Source organism: Lissotriton helveticus, chromosome 8 (assembly GCF_964261635.1).
Source record: "Lissotriton helveticus chromosome 8, aLisHel1.1, whole genome shotgun sequence".
NCBI lineage: Eukaryota > Metazoa > Chordata > Amphibia > Caudata > Salamandridae > Lissotriton > Lissotriton helveticus.
The window spans coordinates 1,240,253,942-1,240,275,733 of NC_136069.1; the positions used below are offsets into that span (position 1 = coordinate 1,240,253,942).

Sequence of the window (21,792 nt, forward strand, 5' to 3'; positions counted from 1 at the left end):
GGCACAATAAGTTCCAGTCACAGTTGGTAAAAGTGAAGTTACCGCATTGCAAATAGGTTGTATACATACCCGAAGGTCATTGCAGGCCTTGAAGGCTTTAGCACAGAAGTCGTCCACTGTGGTAGAGGAGGACGGCACCCACCCCAGAGAGGATAGGATGTCAGGGTTAGCTTCCCCCACAGTAGCAGCAGTGCCACCGTGACGACATATGCATTGTGAAAGTGAAAGCGCTCATAGCGCGCTGCAAACACAAACCAAAAAAAATGCCAGCAATTGCTAAAACCGCACGTTGACATGGTCACTGCTACTATTTTTTTTTATAATACTTTTTTTTAGCATTTTCATTACAGTTACAATAGTGCACTGAGGTCAGATGAGCAAAAAAAAAAAAGATAAGAACAAAGTGACGTAAGCGTGGGCACAAATATACATTTCCCATGACATAAACAATAACAACGTGGTGTACAGATGCCACACCAGAGAGTGTACCTCCAATCTCCCACATTCTACTATATAATCCATTACAATCACATTTTTAACAGAGGGGTAGAACAAACACATTGGTAAAGCAGTTCGTAATTATGGCGACGTGACTAACCTCCCGCCAAAAGGTGGATTGTGTCGGCTACAGTGTGAGAGTTTAGCCCCCTCCGGTGAGTTCTATTCCGTTATCTGCTTGTGTAGAGGGGGTCAGTGTCCGGGCCTGCAGGTATGCTCTTAAGGGGCCCCATATATCTTTGGGTCTGGAGAATGGGGTTGAGTGTGGTTGCATAAATGTCGCTGTTAGTAGAGCAAGACGCCATACTCCGTAGCCACCCATCCACCGAGGGTGTCCTCCTACCACCCCAGTGAAGAGCCACCTCCCGTTTGGCCAGCAGCAAACCAATAGCAACAAATCTGCGCGCGGAATGTGGGAACTGTACAACATATCCCAATAGCGCAATCTCAGGAAGTGGTGTCATCCGAACCTTGACCATCTCGCTCACTTTCTCATGAACGGCCACCCAATATTTGTTGTCAAACTTATTTTTATTAGAGATTTTGACAGAGTACAACATAATACGGTACCATCGCATGTTTCACATAGGTAACGTTGAAAATTGGATACAGAAATTGATAGTGTGTTGAGGCATGCAAGTCTCTGGAGACGCACCCCGGCTCAAACAGATTGAAATGCACAGTTAGAGGGAACAGCTTCTAATATAATAGGGCACAGGGTTCCCTGCATAGTGTGGTACGTAGGTTTAAAGAATTCCCATCAAACGGTGTGGCATCTTTATCTGAGATATTTCTGCATTGAGGAAATTGAATAGAAAGTACCAAAGCGGATTTAGAATGGCTCCCAACCAAGGAGCACTAAACCTAACAGTAAGTAACCAACCCTACCCCCCCTCCCCCACGTTATATGGTGGCAGCCAAAAATAAAAAAGGAAGGAAAAAAAAAAGTATATGCTATAGACTGCTTGATAGATTGCAGCAGCTCACAACTGGAAAAGGTGGAGTGCCCTAATGGAGGAAGGACAGACGGCGGATGGGAGACCTCGGGAGAGGAATGTGACCAGAGGTCCCCATTTAAATTCAAAGTTTTTAAAGTCATCCCTAAAGATTTGACATTCACTCCAGACTAAGGAGCTTCCATAATCTGGAGTGCCAGAGGGAAATTGCCGGGGCTTCCCTCCGTTTCCATGCCACTGCTAACCTAATCTTCGCAGCCCCTATACAAAGCCACATGATCTTTTGTCCGCCTGTGTCTGGTGTTATCAGGAAGGATCTCGGAGCCCCAACAGAACCTCGGCCATATTAGTGGGGATAGGATAACCAAGCATGTCTTTGATATGAGCAAGGATTTCTTCCCAGAAGGGCCTTATGTGTGGGCAGTCCCACCAGATATGCTGGAAATCTCCCAGAAGTCAACATCCCCTCCAACACCTGTCAGAGGACCCAGGAAAGATGCGGCGAAGTTTGGAAGGATGAAGGTACCAGTCCATCATGGTCTTGAGGTGCGCTTCCCTGAGTTCAACAGAGTGGTTAAACTTCGTAATATCAGACCATAGATGGGGCCATTCCTCATCTGCAATATCCCGCTGAAGCATACCTTCCCACATTGACATGTAACGTGGGCGAGGAGCGAGTGTGGTGGTGAGGAGAAATTTATATATAAAGGAGATTGTGCCCTTCATAGGGGTTGCCTTGGTAAGAAAGGATTCAAATTTTGTCAGAGGGCGTGTAGCCGCCTCCCGGACTTGTGGTGTAAGGGCCCAATGTAATAGCTGAGTGTTGTGGTATCTCTCTGAGTTCTGTAGATTGTACTCCCTTTTACAGGCATCAAAAGTAAGGGGGTCATAATTATGAAAAAGGTGTGTGAGGGCCAGGCACCCCCCCTCCCGCCAGGCATCAAATGGCCCTGACTGTAGTCTCGGAGGGAATGTAGGATTAAAATGCAAAGGTGTAAAGGGGGGGGGGAAGGTCCATCTCTCATCGCCCGACACAGAGTCCCAGACCTTAAGTGTTGTGCGGGTAGGAGTGCTAATATAGGTATTCTTAGGCCTGTCGCACTTGGGGCGCCACACTAAGTCCCATATGGTTCGACCAGTCACACTACGATCCATGTGCAGCCAATGTTTATCGGACTCATATTTTGTCCATTCAGTAAGCACTCGTAATTGGGCAGCCTTATAATACAAGTGAATATCTGGGAGTCCGACTACACCCTCTTCTCTGGGACGGTCAAGTATCGTAAAAGAGAAGTGTGCCCGTCTCCCCTGCCATATAAAATTCAAGATCATAGCCTTGACTCGTTGGAAGAATTCCCTCTCCATTTCGATAGGTAAGGCCTGAAATAGGTAAAGGAGTTCAGGAAGGACAGCCATTTTTATAGCATGGATACGACCCAACCAGGACAAGAAGAGGGGTTTCCATTTGTGGAGCTCTGCTTGGATACATCCCAATATAGGAGGGAAATTGGCAGCGGAAAGACCTCCCACTTTGGGCATAATCTGGACGCCCAGGTACTGAATGGAAGAAGTGGTCCACTGGAGGGGCGTGAGGGGCTGAAGGACCTGCATCTCCGCTGGGGAGATTGTGAGATCAAGGATAAAAGATTTACCTAAGTTTACTTTGAAGCCTGCTACTTTTTCGAATTTTGCCAGTTCTGCTTGTAAAGGTGGGAGCGATGTTGCTGGGTCCGCAAGGGATAACAAAACATTGTCAGCAAATAGGGAAATCTTAAGTTGTTCCCCCGTTAAAGGGATCCCCTGGATTGTAGGGTTTGCTCTGATCGCCACAGCTAGGGGTTCAATACTAAGAGCAAAAAGTAGGGGGGAGAGGGGGCATCCCTGTCTGGTGCCCCTGGAGTGGAGAAATGAGGTTGATTGAGTTCCATTGACCAGTACTCGTGATCGAGGTTGAAGATAGTTGGCCCGAATCATAGTGAGGAACCTGGAAGCGAAGCCGAACGCCGACAAGGTATAGAACAGGAACTCCCAGTCCACCCTGTCGAAAGCTTTCTCCGGATCCAACCCCACCAGAACCGTGGGGATCCGGTATCTATGGGCCTTCTCGACAAGATGGACAATGCCACGTGTGTTGTCGTGAGTTTGGCGCCCTTTGATGAAACCGGATTGATCCGGGTGTATGAGGTCGGGCATGAGGTCATTAACCCGCTTAGCTAGGATGGACGAATACAGTTTCGCGTCAAGGTTGAGGAGTGCGGTCGGCCTATAAGAGGTGCAAGCCTCAGAGTCTTTCCCTGGTTTGGGAACAACAGTAATTACTGCTTCCGATAGTGAACTGGAAGTGGAACCCTCCTCCGCCATCTTGTTGAAGAGTCGCATAAGGTGAGGGATGATATCTGGGGCAAAGGTCTTATAAAACAGAGCTGTAAACCCATCCGGGCCAGGAGCTTTATGTAGCTTGAGTGCCTTAATCACCATGTTAACGTCTTTGCATGTGATAGGTGCCGTAAGGAGCTCGTTCCACTCCGGGAGACCTGTGGGAGCTGAAGGGATTGTAAATATTCTCGTTGGGCCTCAGAATCTAAAAGATCGCCAGAGTATAAGGCTTTATAAAAAGACCCAAAGAGTTCCGCTTTGACCTCATCTCCATGGGTAAGATCGCCCTGTGGGCCCCGGATCCCCCCAATGTATTCCCGTACTCGTTTATCCTTGAGTTGCAGAGTGAGGTGTTTGCCAATCTTATTGTCCTGGGAATAAGACAAGTGGCGCAATTGCAATAGTGTGCGTTCTGCCCTATTATTATAGATGGCTCGAAGTTTACCCCTTAGCGCTGTGAGATTGCGGAGGGTCTGCCGTGTGGGGTTTAATTTATGGGTTTGTTCCACATATGCCAATTCCGACTCCAGATTTTCTCTTTCCTTAGCGCGTTGTGAGTTTAATGCAGAGTTAAGGGAGATACACTTCCCCCGGAAGACCGATTTAAAAGAATCCCAGGTGATAAATTCCGATGTGTCGTCTGGATTATTGATATCAAAGAATTCGGTGATGGCCTCCCTTAGTTTAGTTCAGGAGTCCTTGTCTCGGGCAAGAGCAGATGGAAAGTACCACCTGGGAGAGGTAGAGTTGTTGACCCTCCAAGACAGGGAGATCGCTAGTAGGCTGTGATCAGAGATGGAGAGAGGAAATATTTTGGCTTTTTGGACGTCGCCCAGAAGTGAGTGGCTGATAAAAATGTAATCCAATCGTGAATAAATTCGGTGCACATGGGAAGAGAATGTAAAGTCACCGGAAGAAGGCTATAGGGTGCACAAAGAATCTAGAAGGCCCATATCATGGAGGCGTTGTTGCGTGGCTGCTGAGAAGGAACCAGTGCCCGTGCGTTGTGAATGGGTGGTGTCTAAGTCTTTACACCAAACTAAATTAAAGTCTCCCATGAGAATCAGTTGCACTTCCGCAAAATCCAATAGTTTCCCCAAAAAGGTGCATAGGAAAGTTTTCTGTCCTGTGTTGGGGGCATATACTGCTACGAAGGTACTGAGTTTCCCCCGCAGCTGACCTTTGAGTATAACCCAGCGCCCATCCCTATCCTGTTGCACATCTATGGGTTGGAATTTAGTGGAGGAGTGGAACAACAGTCCAACCGCCCTGTGTTTCGTTAAGGCGGAAGACCTGTAGATCAATGGGTACTGTTTGTGGCGAAGCCGTGTGTCGTCAGATCTAACAAGGTGGGTTTCTTGGAGAGCTACTACATTGAGGTGATGATCTATGATATATTTCCAGATGTTATGGCGTTTCTGAGGGGAGTTAAGCCCTTTGATGTTCCATGTACCTATGGTAAGTGTCATTATGTTAGTGGGGAAAGATAACGATGCAATAGGAGCCGCACCAGGCCCATCAGGCCCTCTGCAGATACGAGACCCAGTGGATTCGTCCCGCCTCCCCCAGCGGAGTGAAAAGGTGTTGCGCAACTCAATAATCGGGATGCACTGAACATTAAAAAGCCGCCACTGTGATCTTCCCAGCCCCCCCATCCCCAACAAAAGGTAACATCCTTTCCCACCATTTGCATCATCCAAGTAGCCATACATGCTCACGTATACATTTGTTAAAAAGCCGCCACCTAAATAAACAGTACAAAACATTACTGTCTGTCCCAGCGCGGGGTTGAAGAGACCCCGCAGGAACCAGGGGGAGACAACAGGACCGAGGGCCCCGTCCATGCCCGCCCCAGTGCGAAAGCTATGTCCAAAGCATATCTGTGCGGCAAATTGGAAAGCCCCGAGAGGCCACTTTGGCAGTAAGACTACATCTAAATAGGCGCAGCGTTAGAGTCTGTGCATGTATGAAAAAATCCTGAAATCATCTTATGAGGTCTGCAACATACCTTAAGTCTGTACTAGTCTCTCTCATCAGTAATAGCCCACTACTAGAAAAGAGGAAGCAACATTGGCCTTACACATGAAGTCCTCGGAGTTCCTAGTCTCTTCCGATGCAAGCTCATGACCAAAGCAAAGCCAAGTTCTGGTGCATGCCTCTAACTGCTACCAAAGACAACAGGCAGCTCGGTCGTTACAGAGAAGTTCGTGAAAACGCACTACTCAGGACAGATCCTTAGTGATTATCGTCGACCTCTGCGTGATCCAGCGCTCCATGCTGACGCCGTTGTAGAACCTCGGGAAGATTCTCCATTTTTACCTTGTAGAGAAGTGTCCTCTTCAGAGGAGAGCCCCAGTAGATCTATACCTTCGTGCAAGTCGGTGATATGACGCCGTTTATTCTGGTATTCAAAGGACATCCCATATGATAAGTCCATCTATACCTAATTTTGTCATCCCGCAATTTAGTAGTGTTGGACTTGGCCCTTATGGCAGGTTCACCCCTCGACTTTTTGCCTTTAAATGGTGACCTGGTGATGGTGATTTTTGGGTTCTGCGCACTTTCACTGTGTCCCAGTGGAAAGTGCGTGCGCACTTTGAGTGCATGTGATGAGCTAGGCCTGCCCTCCCATAGGAATGCATGGGGAATGTATGTGTCCCTGGTAGTTCCTGATGCGTGGGGAGTGCGGGCTCGAGTTTGGTATGTGTGAACTCGTGAGAGTGAATGCTGCGAGATGGTGTATGCGGCATGTATGTGTCTAGTAGGGAAGTGCTACTTCCAGACATGGCTATGTGTGTGCTGTGAAGGTGCTGGCGTGTGATTGGCTGGAGCTGGCTGGCATGCCAGGCTCCAGGAAGTCTGGATGGGTCTGCCCGGTGGTGAGTGGGAGATTAGCATGCTGATGGCTGGGGAGGAGTGTACCTGTGTCCTGAATGAGGCTAGGTTTTCCCCTGACAATGCTGGCTCCGCCCCCCTGTGGTGCGTCTAACGACCCTAGCCCTGCCAGTGAATAGAGTGTGCTGATGAGCACATCAAGGGTGCTCACAAACCAGCTGCGACTGGTTCTGCCCCCACCCTGCACCTAGAGACAAAGGATTTACTGTATAAAAATGGGGCTGTGTCCCCACAGAAGTTGTTCTCTTCCAGGATCCTGAGGGGGCTGCGGCTGCTGCTGCTGGGCCAGAGGACCGCCACTTGGACTGTCTCCCTGCCTGGAGACCCAGTGAGCTGGCTCTGGGCCCAGCCTTGCCCCCCCTGCCTGCCTGGAAGGACTTTTGCTGGGCTTGTTGGCCCCTAGCGCCTGGAAGCGCTTTGGATTGCCTTTTGGCGCTTGAGAGCGCTTTGTTTTGCTCCGGCGCTTAAGAGCGCTTTATTTTGCTTGCAGTGCTTGGGGAGCGCTTTGTCAGCCTAGAGCGTCTGGGAGCGCTTTGTTTTCCTGGCACGGCTGCCCACGCCGTGTTCTGCCGTGTGCCAGCCTCGTACTTTTGCTGAGGAGCACCGTGCCGCCATTGCCGAGCACGTCCCGGAGTCAGGGGGCCTGTCCCCAGGACCGCGCTGCCATTGGCGGCCCCAGGGAAGAATCGCCGCGCTGTGATTGGTCCCCGGCGCAGGGATTCCCTTGCATCATTCTTGGGCCGCGCTGGGATTGGCCAAGCCCTGAGGGCTTCCCCGCGCTCACCCAGGAAACCGGCCGGCCCCGCAGAGAGCGAGGGAGGCGTGCGCAGAGCCCCGCGGCCCCGGAGAAGAGCTGCAGACCCGAGGAGCCTCACCGGGAGCAAAGAGGAGTGCTGCGGAGAGAGCCCCGAGGAGCGGGAGCTCTCGTGTAGCCCCCGCCAGCCGAGCCCGGTGAGTGTTGCCAGGTGGGGGGGAGAGAGAGCTCCGGACCTTGCCACAGTGCCACCGAGCGGCCCCACCTGGTCAGCAGGGCCGCTCCAAAGAAGGGGGCATTGTTTGTTTTGAGCCCTGAAGGTTCCACCAGTGGCCGCACTCTTACCGAGAGCCTAGCGAGGCTCAGAGGGGCATCTTGGCAAACTCGAGTCCCCAGAGAGGGGGACTCCAACGCGGGGCATATTATTAATCTGAGCCCCGAGAGGCCCAGAGGCGCCAGTGTGTATCAGAGCCACGAGGGCTCCAGGCGGCCTTCCTCTGTTTTGTGAGCCTGAAAGGCTCGTGGGGGCATCAGTTGTTTTGAAGAGCCCAGAGAGGCTCTTGAGTCCCACGTTGTTGTTTTAAGAGCCCAGAGAGGCTCAGGGGGACATTTTGTTTTGGCCAGAGCCTGCGAGGCTCCAATTGCGAGGCTCCAACGTGTTGGCCCTCATGATCTACACAGCTGCCCAGCACTTCGTGGGCAGCTGCAACGTTTAGGCCCCTGACACATTGGACACAGGGCATCTAGCCCTAGAGAGGCCAGTTGGCCTAGGGACAGTCACAGGTGGTGACTTAAGTGAGTTTGGCGCAATTGTTCATTTTCTGCACCTCTGAATGTGTTTTTATGCATCATGTGCCTTGTTTTTACACCTCTGAATGTATTGTTGATGCATCATGTGTTTTCCTCCCTTACACCTCTGAATGAATGTTATGCATTGCATCATGTGTTATGTGCTTACATCCCTACAGGTATTGTGATACTTAGGTGGTTGTTTTCTCCCTAGTACAGGTGGTGCTAGTGAGGTCCTGGTTACCAGTGATTACTGGTTGTGTGCTATTTTGTGCTAAAGTAAATTTATATTCTAAGTGCTAATTTCTAAAAGTGTTACTTCTAAAAGTGCTGATTCCTGACAGTGGTCCAGGTGGCCCTGTCTTGTACATATCCCCTGTAAATTCTGCCCGTGCCTCTGGCACATTTTAAAGTGTGTGTTTTATCTAATGTGTTTTGGTGTAATACAAAGGCTATTTTTATATAACCTTGTGTGGAGTTTCCTTTGTGGTGGGCCTTTGGGTGTTGTTGCTGGGGTGCGTACGCAAATACTTAACTCACATCGCCTCCAAGTTTAGCCTTGCTGCTCGCGCCACGTTACCTAGAGGGTGAGCAGGGGTTATCTTGGCGTGTAACTCCCTTGCCCTGACTTGGGAGTGGTGGTCTCTGACTGACTTTGGCGCAAGCCCTGGCCAGCCAGGGATCCCATTTCCAACAAGTAGTGACCGGCCTGAGCAGTTGCCGTCGTGCGAGCATGGATGGCAACACATCCTGGAAGATGGGGAAGGAGTGGCCCTGAAATGAGACAGAGTCTTTCGACCTCGACGCCTGCATAACCGCTTCTTTGACTTTAAAGGAATAAAACTTTGCTAGGACATCTCGTGGCTTTTTCTTCTCGCCATGTTGTAGCGTTCCCACTTGATGGGCCCTGTCCACTTCCGAGAACTGACCCAACAGGAAGGCCTCCAAGTCCGGTCCCTCTGCGCCCTCCTCCAGGTCTCTTATGCGCAGGTTCTCCCTCCGTGTCCTGTTCTCGAGATCCTCCGCCTTGAGTTGTGCTTGTAGTAGCTGGTCTTTGAGCAAGCGGACCTCTTCCCGGAGCTCAGTAGAAAGTTGAGCCTGCTCCTGGTGTTGTGTTTCGAGGTCTAGGATTCACGTGCCCACGGAGTCAACATCTTGTTTAAGGGAGGCCAAGCGATCTGTCAGGTCCGACCGTAACTGATCTATAGAGGATTTGATATCCTGACTAATATCATTACGCAGTTCAGATTTGAATCCTTTAAACATAGTCAGGAGGTCAGTATTTGTGAGGGCCAGTGTCGATGCGCTTGTGTCACCCCGAAGCGTTGAAGGTGTTTCTGCGGCAGAGAAAAAATCTGAGAGTTTATTCGATGGCATGCCCGTTGATTCCTTAGGCGGCATAGGGCTGAAACTCTCAGAGCAGAGTAGATAATTGAGGAGTAGCGTGAGCAATATGGCATCTGCAGAGCGTCATTGGGAAGCCGCAGCATTCATCTAAGCGCAGGGGAAGAATCGCTCTCCGAAGCCGGCATAGGGTTCTCCACCTGGTTCGAGTGCCCCTGTCATCCAGATGCGAGAGAAGAGTACCTCCGCTACAAGAAGACCCACAGACAGGCGCGGTCTGGCGCATAGAGGGAGCCCAGCAGAGCTGCTTACCCGTCTAAAGTGTCCTCAGGTGAGAATGGATCCAATAGGGGCAGCACAGGGTCCTCTTGCGACTACTGTCAGTGCGTTGATTAGGCTCACCCCCAAGGAATGAATCCGGAACCAGTGGGCACTGCTGCTGTAACGTGTGGTAGTGATGGCTCAGAGACGTCTTCAATAAGCTCCTGGGAGGGTAACAGGGCATGCAGGAATAGGCGTGGCGAGCAGTGCTTCAAAGGAGCCCACCGACATGGAGACCGCCAGCTTCGTCAGGGCATTGAGCACGGATAACCAATTTCGCTGCCACCCGGGGAAATGCGGCCGCCATCTTAGGATCAAGCAAGGGTGGAAGTTGCAGCGCTCGGTCGCAACGTGGAAAGCGCTTCTGCCCTCATTAGAGCCCCATGCCAACCGCTACCTAGAACTGGCGCGGGTGGAAGGATATCCAAGAGGCGACATGAGGTAGTGCCTAAAGCAGTAATCAAAGCACTGTAGAGACGTAGCACTTCAAACCTGACGCAGGGTATTCAAACGAAGTTGGATGATGTACGCAATCTGCCTCAAGAGAGCATGATCACCAGCTGAAGCCATGAAGACAAGTGCAGACTAGTGTTCAGGGGAATGCCTGGAGCCCCAGGAATCCACGGCGCAGTCTGAGAAGGGCTCTGGGGAAGGTGGTTCCAATAAGGTAGTGCGATGACCACTCGCGCCCGCAGGATGCACCTTGAAGGATCTCGTCCCGTGCGAAGAGAGTAAGTAGTGGATAGTAGACCTGCAGCAGTAGGTAAGAGCAGCTACACTGGCAAGTCCTCAATACTCTCCTGGAAACCTCACAAGTTTGCAGGGATTGAAGAGGCAAGCAGCGCTTCAGTAAAGCCCCCTAACATAGAAATTGGCAGCTTCATAGGGGCACCGGAGGCAGCACACGATGATCGCCGCGGGGAGTTGCAGCCGCCATCTTAAGGTAAGGCAGGGGTGCCGCTCGCAGCATTCGATCGGCGTTCAAGAAACGCTTTTATTGGCAAATACCTGGGATGTACCGGAGACGATGGGGCGATCCCCCGAAGGGCTTTCTTCCCCAAATAAGCCAGCAAAAGTTCCGTCGGGTCAGATGGCGCGCCACCATTTTGTGAGGCACGCGCACACTCTCCACAACAAAGGTGGTGAAAGAAGATGTCCGCCGCTGCGATCAGCTCAGAAACACTTCCTCAGCGGGCGCCCCTCATCTTCCCGCACTGTGTGCTCCACTTGCGGCGCTGACAGGTACCTGTAGCCGCAGATTCCAGCACTTGAAGTGTGCATGAACCGGGAGCCTAGACGGATTAAGTCAGATCGGCCATCTTGCCCGGCCACGCCCCCCCCCACCCAATATTTTTTAACATTCGGACAGGTCCAAGCCAGGTATGCAAAATCGGCATGTGGGGCGTTACACCTGGCGCAGTGATGTGTTCTGCTAGGGCCTATTCTGTGGAGCCTGGCTGGGGTTATGTACATTCGACGTAAAAACTTAGTGAAGCAATTTGTGTCTGCTGTTGAGAGATACCCTGCTGGTGACCGCACAACAGGCGGTCCACTGTTCGTCCAAAATCGAACCGCCCAGATCCTCCTCCCAGGCTTTGCGTATTTTATCCTCATTGACCGGCACAATAGCAGCACATGCCTTATAGAGCTGAGAAACAATGTGTACCCCTCTTTCACTGCCAATCACCGTAGTAAGTGGGGGGAAAGAAGGGGGCTCCAAAGGGTAGTCAGGATAGATAGCCCTAAGGGCAGAGCGAATTCGAGAAAGGACAAATATGTCCATGAAGGTGGCGTCGGGAAAGAGGGCCTCATCCTCCGGATCGAAAGCATGCCCATTGGGGAACAAGTCGCCCAGCTTCACAATACAGAATTTGAGGCATGTCTTCTGTATCAACCTTTCGCCAGTACTGGGGATCATTTTAGGATTTGGAAGTGGTAGATCTGAAGAGTAGAGCAGCGGAGTGTGCGTGACGCGACACAATTGGTCCCAAGCCCAACTGGTGGTCGAGGCAGGTTGGATGTCCGTGGGGTCTCTGGGGAAACCCTTCGGTAAAATTGCAGCAAGCGTATCTGGTAAGACTAAATCAGATTCGGGACGAAGGTAAGGGATTCTGGCGTCAGGGTGGTACCATGCCTGTGCAAAGCTGCACTGCACAGCTAGGTAATACAATCGAAGGTCGGGCACCCCAAACCCGCCTCTGTCGCAGGGGAGAGTCATCACTCTCCAGCTGACTCTGGGTTGCCGCCACCCCACACCAGCTTTATCAAATGGGACTGCAGAGTTAAAAATATTTTTTTAGTGAGTGGGATAGGGATGTTTTGGAATAAATATAAAAATGTAGGCAGCACAATAATTTTTACTAATGATATCCGGCCCGCCATGGACAGAGGGAGCTGGAGCCATTTCTCAACCTGCATCTCCAATCTAGCAACAGCCGTCCCAAAGTTACGTCGAATGATCTGTTCAGTGTTAAGGTGTATATGAGTGCCTAAATACTTGACTGAGTGGGTATTCCACTTAAGGGGGGACTCCAGGTCCCAGCTGACCGTGCTGGCAGTGAGTGGGAAAATTACAGATTTGCGACATTTGATTCCCAGGCCGAAATATACGCCAAAACTTAATATCTCCCGGATGAGGGGGTCTAAGTTAATCCGTAGATTGCGGACATACAACACTGTGTCACCGGCATACAAGGAGACTAACTGAGGACCCGTACGAAATGGCAAACCTCTGTGCAGATGTTCTTCCTGAAAGTGTCTAATAAGGGGATCCATGGCTAAAATGAACAGCAACGGGGACAGCGGGCAGCCCTGCCTGGTGCCACGTGAGGGAGAGAATGGGGGGACAACGTGCCATTCAGTCGAAGCCGGGCCGTCGGTCGACTGTATAGTAGAGCAGTGGTGGCTATGAAACCGAAGGGCATCCCCATGCATTGCATAATGGACAGAATGAATGGCCACTCAAGGGAATCAAAAGCCTTTTCCGTGTCGAGCAGGACTGCAGCAGCAGGGGTTTCAGGGTTGATTCTATGCCGGGTATTAAACAACGTGCGGAGATTAAAGGCCATCAAGCGGTGAGGAATGAATCCAGACTGAGCAGGGGAGATTATGGACTCCATCAGTAAGGACAGACGGCAGGCCAAAGCTTTTGCCAATATTTTGTAGTCTAGGTTAAGCAATGACAACAGTAGACAGTAGCGGGTCCTCACCTGGCTTGGGGAGCAAAATGATGACCGCTTCCCGGAGAGTGGGAGGTAAGACTTGCAGTTCAAGGGCCTCCGCGTACATAGCGAGGAGCTGGGGAATCAATAAATCTTTATAGGCCTTATAAAAATCTGCAGTGAAGCCATCAAGCCCCGGTGCGGACGAACTCCTCAATGCAGATATCGCCTCATCTATACTTTCCTCCGTTATGGGGACAGCCAGGAAGTCCTGCATGAACTTTTCAAGGAACACCAGCGCAACCTCAGTTAGGTAATTCTCTTGATCACTTGTGTCAGTGCCCAGTTTAGTGGCGTATAAAGCCTTGAAATAGGAAATAAATTCCCCCTGGATGTCCAATGGGTCAGTGAAGTGTTGTCCTAGCGAGGATCTCAATTCAGGTATGCATGCCTTGCTATAAGGGGGCTGGACCATTTGGGCCAGCAAACGGCCCGGTCGCTCGCCCTGGTCGTACACTAGCATTATGGTACTTTCCCATATAAAGTATTTCCCTCTCAGCGTTATCTCTAAAGTCTGCCAGGAGGGAATGGTAACTGCTACTTAACTTAATTTGGGAGTTGGCAGTTGTGTGCAGATCCCCATACCCTCTGCCCTATCCCCCAGTCTTCCAGTGTTATTCCCAGTGCAGTAACAGACGTGGCAAAACAATGCATTATGAAAGTGAAAGCATGCATGGCGCGCTGTAAATACAAGCAAAAAAGCTGCCGCCAAGAGTTCTCCCCAGCAGCGAATGCAAGCTATACAGTAAGGACACAGTAAAAGGTCTAGTCGTTATGGGAGGTTACAAATGCAGACAAGATGTTACCAAGAAGGCACTACTAAGCCTATTTACAAATGAAAAGCAACGATTTCAAATGGGCATTAACAGGAGCCAATTGAAAAGATGGGCAGGGCTTCTATGCCATACCTCACTACAGCATGCCTTGCAGAGCAGGGTATGCACTGCCCAGGCTCGACCGAAAAAACAAAAACTGTAATCATTTGGATGAGCAGTCCTATAGTGGTCAGTCATAGGATATCTGTTATCACCATTTCTTAGCTCTCTGCAATGTTCTTGAATGACCGACTTAAGGTTGCGAGCTGTGCTGCCTAAATAGATCATATCACAATTACAACTGATCACATATATAACAGAACGTGTATTGCAATTGATGAAATGTGTAATGATATGCACCTGCAAAGTGTTGAATCTGAAATCCTGTGTTTTATTCTTGCCATGCGGTTATTCAGGTCCACCATTGGTGTTTCTGTTGTCTATACTTCGGTTTCTGGACATTACTGCACTCACTCTCTGTAACTGAATCCATATAAACTCTATAAGGTGAAAATGTTGAGAATGAATGGCAAAGAAGAGGAATTGGCACAGGATATGTTTGAAAAAAGTATTACTTCATTGACATGGTTGTCAAAGGATCAACACAATAAAGGATTACACTCTAGTTTTCTGAAACTGGAGCAATTGAAAAAGCAAGAACTGGTGGGATCGGTTCACCTTACAGCAGTATGTAGATACGAAGAGGGTTACTTATTCTGATGTTCCCTACTTTTGAAGATCTTAGTCATCTTGGGGAATGGGAGAGTAACTTGGAGGGTGCATCATACACAATGATGTGCATACTAGTTAAACATGCCAGTATTAAGGGGGCCAAGTTACAATCGAAGACAGAAAATCTTGAAAAAGATATTGAGGCAATGGCATTTAAGGAGTTAATTGGAAAGAACTGTGATATATTGAATAAGTTAATGGAAAATCATCAACACCTGAAAGACAACAAAAAGAGAAAAATTAAGAGAGATGATGATGACTACAGAGAGGGTTGTATATATACTTTTGCAAAAGAGTATGTCAATGGTAACCAAATTGATGGCAGGAAGAGAGTGAGGGAGAGTGTGTAACTCAAATCAGCTAGCAATAGTTCTATTGCCTCAACAAGTAGCGCCACCTCTAGTCTCTTGGTATTTGAAAACCCTTTAGGGGAGGGTCTTCCTTCCAAAAGGAGCTGGAAAGGCTCATAGCGAGCAACAAACAATTAATGCAAAAAGGTAAAACAACTAGAAGGTATTGTGAATGGATCCGAAGGGAACCCTGTTTGTTATCACAACTTACCACACTTCCCACACTGTGAAAACACAGCAGCCCCATGATCTTTTTTTTGACAATGAATGATTTCATTATGGAGTAGCCTTTGGTGTTCTATTTACCTGCTATGGTGTACTAGGATGACCCTTTCTACTAAATGTTATATATGATTTTTATAATTCTTGTAATATTGGACACTTTTTCCCACGTTATGCTATTTTGCATTGTGTCCATATCTATATGAAATGATTTTGGTTGCCGACATACATCTTAATCTCTAGGCGCGCACACGCACTGTCACTGTCCTGGACTGTATTTTATTTTTATTGAGTAACAGCTATGTTAATATCTCCCCATTTCAATATGGCAGCTGTGTTTTTTTTTTTTTTTTATGGTTTTGGATTACGTGATGGCATTCTATGTGATTCACTACCACTGACGTAATGTTTTCCCCACTCCAAAATGGCAGCTATGTTGTCTGCCTGATTTCTATGTTTTTGGGTCAAGTGATGCACCTGACGTTAAGAATCAGGTGTGACTGATTAGACTCACTTATTACATCATTTTTTAAATATGAGGGCGCCGCTATTCAGGGCTAACGTTCTGAAACATGGATGGTCAAGCTTGATGCAGAATAAGATGAGAGCGGGCCTTATGCTATGCTGAGGGTGTCAGGTGGTGCCGACATACGATGTCCGCTATTATGTGTAAATATGTAGTGGAGTTATCTTTGTAACCCACGCTGTACGCTCTTTAATATTAAGCGTAGAAAAGCTTAATGCAAAGGTACGGCATTATCACTGGACACGTATACTACCATTCTAGTGTCAACGTTTGGTTGGCACAATCTGCTCACATGTCCTTAAGTTACTGGATTGGTTATAGAGTGACCATGTTTTTAATTGTGTCCTATATTGTGAGGGGCTTTTTCATATGATTGGCATGCTAATACGGGTGGGTCAGTTTCTTATTTTGTCAGTAACTGCAAATATATGGGAGTGCCATGTGCATTAATCTCCTGCCAACACGAGAGCATTACAAGTATCTTTGTCCCGTGAATTGAGACGTTTCTTAGCCTGTTGGTAACTGTAAATATGTGTGAGTGCTGTGGGCATTTGTCATGTTAAGACACAGGAGGGCTGCGAACATTTATGCCCCGTGGATTGAGACCTCCCAGGATTGGCATTTTTATTGATATATCGATATTTGGGATTAGTGCAATTCAGGAACACCATGAATATGTATTTTTCATCCGTGTGAGCCCATTAAGAAACCTAAAGACTCACTACCCTAGCCACCTCTAAATGTATAAGGGGCATTTGTTCCCACTTGTTTGTCACCACCAAGCTTTCGTGTTGAGGTTGGTACAGCTTTTGTAGACCAGGTCACACCTGACATGGATGCCCACATGCGAGCCCGAAGCCAACTTTGCCATTAATATCGCTCCGTAAAGATTACCTGTGATGGGTCCTGCTTGCTTCTTGTTCTTTAGCATTTAGTTGTTTCTCTAAAGCTACTACTCGTAAGCATCCTGTTCAAAAGTAGTTGAGGGGAAGATCTCACCCTGCAGCATTTCCGGCTCATGTCACCTTTTGAAAGAATGGTGGATTTTCCAGCGGCTGGTCTCCTGACTGTAGCCTCTCTGGCCACCTCTTGTACTATGCATGCCTTTAGCCGCGTGTTTGCAGTGGCAGGGTCGTCTGGCATTTCTTTAATACGATCTACTTTTTTGGGTGCAGTGTCTCTTTATAGCTGTACTGTTCAAGGCGTAGAAGCCCTCACCTTGTTTTGAAAATCTTGAGTTTGTCAGCTATCTCCTAGTCTATCAAAATGTCAGTAAACTTCTGTGTATTGCCCACAGAATGGGGAAATCTTAAATTAATAGAAAGTGGTTTTTTGTTGACTTCTATGACTTGTCACAAGTACAGCAAAAAACTTGTAACTTTGGCAATTAAGAGCCTCAAACAGGTTCGATTTTCAAGCTGTCACACGAGCATTCTTGGGATAAGTGTTTAGATTTTAGGCAACTCATCCAAGTTGAATCAGTGACATAGACGGTGTTAATGCTGAACTCCTGACACCATTGCGAACTATGATGCTTTTGAATTCTTCCAAAAGATCCCAATTATATCTATTTAAAAGAACGTTCATATATGTTATCCATATCAAACCAGAAGTATTAAGTCACTCTTCTCACTGATGTAACACTCAATATATATATATATATGTCATATATAAAATGTATATGTATATCTGTTTGTGAACATTACAAAATGCCTCTAATAACTTCTCCCCATCTGCTTCATTTCAGGTAACTTTTGACCCGGAAGTATTTTTCAACATTTTATTGCCACCCATTATCTTTCATGCTGGATACAGCCTGAGGAAGGTAGGCATATGTTTTTCTGAACCCCCAACTCATATTCTGTGTTGCAATGATTGCATGCCATTCTATACAGCTAACCACCTGTCTTTTGTTTCTGCTCGGGGAAAATGTTGCGAGTTATTGAGAGATAAACATGTATACAAGAAGTCAGTAACATAGTTAGCAGACAGTATAACTTACTCCACTTCATCATTTCTGTAGTTCTTTTAGTGCCCTTCACCTATTACACGTGGACTGACTGACCCATGTAGCCGGAACAAATGCCATAGCACTAAAATGATGCCCAAGCACCTATGTGGTGTTTCCTGTGCCCAGGCCCTGCACCCCACAAGCTTTCTCAGCCAACCAATCCTTAGTGCCTTTTCCTCTGCTACTAAAGAAAAACGACACAGGGTCGTGGCTCTGACCCAGCAAGGCTAAGCCTAATCAATAAAAAGAATAACACAATTGCTAGTACTGGACGTCACTTATACGTATTTATGCCGACCTTTATGAGAAAAGCATACCGGTCCGTTTTTTAACTTACGTCACTAGTTTATTGGTTCATTTTTTCACTAGTGTAGCATTATTTTTTCATAAACATATCAATAACTTTTTTGTACATGTACAAATATAAAACATTACATTACATCAAGGTCTCAATAAACAATACAATTTACAAATTTACAACACATCCAACTCGCACACTGGCCAATACATTCACGAATGTATTGGCCAGTTGGATGTGTTGTAAATTTGTAAATTGTATTGTTTATTGAGACCTTGATGTAATGTAATGTTTTATACTTGTACATGCACAAAAAAGTTATTGATATGTTTATGAAAAAATAATGCTCCACTAGTGAAAAAATGAACCAATAAACTAGTGACGTAAGTTAAAAAACGGACCGGTATGCTTTTCTCATAAAGGTCGGCATAAATACGTATAAGTGACGTCCAGTACTGGCAATTGTGTTCTTTTTTTTTTCTCTGCTACTGCCACTAGATATGGAACAGAGAGGAGAGAGGAAAGTCTGATGATGGACAGGCAGGAGTTGGTGCATTAGTAATTTATACTTACTCGTAGGTGTCTAAACCCTTCAATCATTATGGAAGTGAAGAGCCCCAAACATATGAAAAAAAAATGTGCTGCGGATAGGAGGTCGGAGAATGAGCATGCACCATCCAGACAGTCTAACCAAAAATGTGTATTTTTTAAGTAAGACCTGATCACTCTGAACATTAACCTTGCAACTCATATCCACTGCTTGGAGATATAGTGTACTTGCTGAATTGCAGTGTTAAACTGGAGTCACTGGGTTTTATTACGAATTTAACCTCTGCCTGGGATGTCGTGTTTTTAAAATATTTCTACAAAAATTCTGTTTTGATGCTGATAGAAGATTACTGCTGGTTGCTTCTGTAGCTTTTTTTTGTTGTGTGTGGCTGCTCGAAAATATGTAAGACTTTATAACTAAACTCCGGTATGTTGTCTGGGTTTATATGCAGCTTAACCACTTCCACTAACACAACCAATGAGTTTTGAAGTAAATTATTTTCAGGTTGAAGATGAATAGATTTTGCTTGCCTTGACTACAGGCTTGAGGTTTGATTGGTTTTATTGTTTGAATGGTGTTTTGTTTCCGCACCTGAAAGTAGGATTGCCTTTCTGCTCCAGTCTTGAAGCACTGAGCGATTCTCAACTGTGTCTGAAAGTTGGAACTTTGGTTGATGGTGGAGCCAAAAAGGAGGAGTCTCTCCTCGAAGTGTTTTTGAGTTTTGGAAAAAATGCTTTTAAAAAAAACCAAAAAAACCCCCACATTTTATTGGTTTCAAGCATAGGAAGCACAACAAAGGTATTGCAAAGTCTAGATATGAAAGCAGTTACAATGATTCTGAACAAAGGTACAGCCTCGGAAATTGCATATACAGAGTATACATGACGCTGTAGCACATCCCTCCCATTGCTAAACATTTATTTGTTAATAAGAACTGAAAAACCTTGCAGATTTCCATCTCATAGTAATTGAACGTTTCACCAATGTAAGTACTAGGTTTGCAAATCTGTACTGTCTTTTCTGAGATTTGCGTATTTTACAAAGCCCCAGTATACCAAATTCCACTGTGTTGTTGCCTATACCTGGAGTCACTTCTTTAAGGAGTGTGTAGACCGTCTCCCAAAAGGATATCAACTTAGTGCATGCCCAAATCATGTGTAATAGCCCCGCCGGTTGAGTGTGGCATCTGGAGCATGGGAAACGGCCTTTACAACGAAGCCGATTCCCCGAAATCTTTAACCACGCATGCAGTACAACGCATGCGTGGTTACCACTAATGCCTTTACCACGCATACCTTTACTACGATGTTTGTAGTAAAGGCATATGTGGTAAAGGTAAAAAGAAAAAAAGGGGGGCTTGGGGGGGTCTCCCCCCAAATAAAACAACTCACCATAAGTCACGTCGGCGTCAGCGTCGTTAAAGAGAAATCGGAAAAAAATGCCGTTTTCTCTTAACGACGTATGACGTCACCACGCAATTATTCGAGGAAAAGTTTATCCGTGGTAAACGAATTCCGTTGTAACGCATGCGTGGTAAAGGCATGCGTTGCAACGGAATTCGTTGCATCATCATATATTCCTGGAGCATACGTCTACCGAATCTGGGAACATTTTGCTCAGCCTATGTAGGGTCAGATATGCCCCATGTAATAACATAATTTGGATCAGGTTAAATTTAGGGTTACGTGACACTTGCTTGGGATATTCTAACAATTTCCCCCATTCCTTATCTGTTAATTCGTGGCCCGGGTCATCCAACCATTTTTCTATGAGCTCTTGGAGTGGGCTGCTGCATGCGTTCGAATGCTCCTGTATATCCATCTCGTGAAGTGTCTCGCGTTTCCAATTAGGTATGTCATATCGACTAGTTCATGTGTTAGGGGCTCCGTGTTGTCTGGTGACCAGATCCCTTTCATATATTCACTGATTTTAGCGCGTAGTAAATGGAGCGTTGAAAAAAATGCTTTTGAGCAGGATTGTGTGCATGTTGAAGGTGAACTGTGTTTTGGGTGGAAACCACTACTTGAATGTTGACAAAGACGGATTTGAGCATGATCGTGAGCATGTTGAAGGTTATCCATGCGTTGGTTGGGAATTAATGCAGACTTCCCAATAAAGGCACTAGGTATGATGTCTTTTTGGTTTACGTCTAACCTCTTTTTTTTTTTTTTAAATTTGTTTTTATTGCAGAATTATAGACAATCTTCAATGTCAAACGACCAGTCATCCTCTTACAACGCGAGGCACCACACCGTAACAACATAGTACACGGCCATTTAGCCCACATCCCGGAGGCCGGGCGGCGTACCAACAATCCCTTTCAGTCTGTTCCACATAGCGGTCAAAAGGACATCCGGTCAACAGCACGATCATGTATCTGCTTTTTATTACCTAACAAACTCCCCCCCCCAACGCTGATACTTCCCACATTTTCTGTTATGCTATGTCCGGGCTCCCAGTATCCACCCCGGCAGCTCTACCTTAGTTCTCTACTAGAGCATCTGTCCGATCGCATCTAATACCATTCATTCCTCTTCGAACCCTACGTGTCTCCTTACCACCGATCGCTGATGAACAGGTGGTTTCCCCTGTCTCGGAAGCCCCCTTCGGTGTGTCAGCAGTGTCCTAGTATCTATCCCCCCGACCCCCCCCCCCTACTGCCATAGATGCGGGTAGTATCTGTGGGTTCCAAAAATGACGTCAAAGTGCCCATCGGGGTCGAGCTGTGGTCTTCCTAGCCTCATGGAACCTCCCCGTCCAGGCTTCCCTCCTCTGCATCCCCGGTCAAGTAATCGTTCAGGGCCTGCACAATCATTTCCCACGCTCTCGCAAGCTCCAAGCTCTTCTCATTACCTGTCTGCGTAGCCTGCCGCATTCTGATCACACTCTCACACTGGGACCATTTGCGCAGCTCATTCGACCATCTCCGAACAGACGGGCCCTCCCTGGACTTCCAGTGCCAGGTAATCTCCCTCTGCGCCAGAATAAGTCCTAAGTCGATAAACTTGCTCGTGTTTTTGGTCTTCGCCGTATGTGGGAACCACAGCAATATGCATGCGGCCATGTCAAAGTTCACCTCCCTGTCCGTGACGGCATTCAAAAGCTCTCCCACCTCCGCCCAGTACGTCCCTAAC

The 21,792-nt window shown here is 47.4% G+C and overlaps 1 protein-coding gene across 2 annotated transcripts in view; it reads left to right on the forward strand.

Annotated features, from left to right (window-relative positions):
• SLC9A7 (solute carrier family 9 member A7) overlaps positions 1-21,792 on the forward strand; it is a 522,426-nt gene that overhangs the window by 229,230 nt on the left and 271,404 nt on the right. For both annotated transcript variants that reach the window (XM_078658221.1, XM_078658222.1), the window contains exon 3: positions 17,547-17,624. In XM_078658221.1, the coding sequence (XP_078514347.1) occupies positions 17,547-17,624 (78 nt within the window). The remainder of the gene's footprint in view (positions 1-17,546; positions 17,625-21,792) is intronic.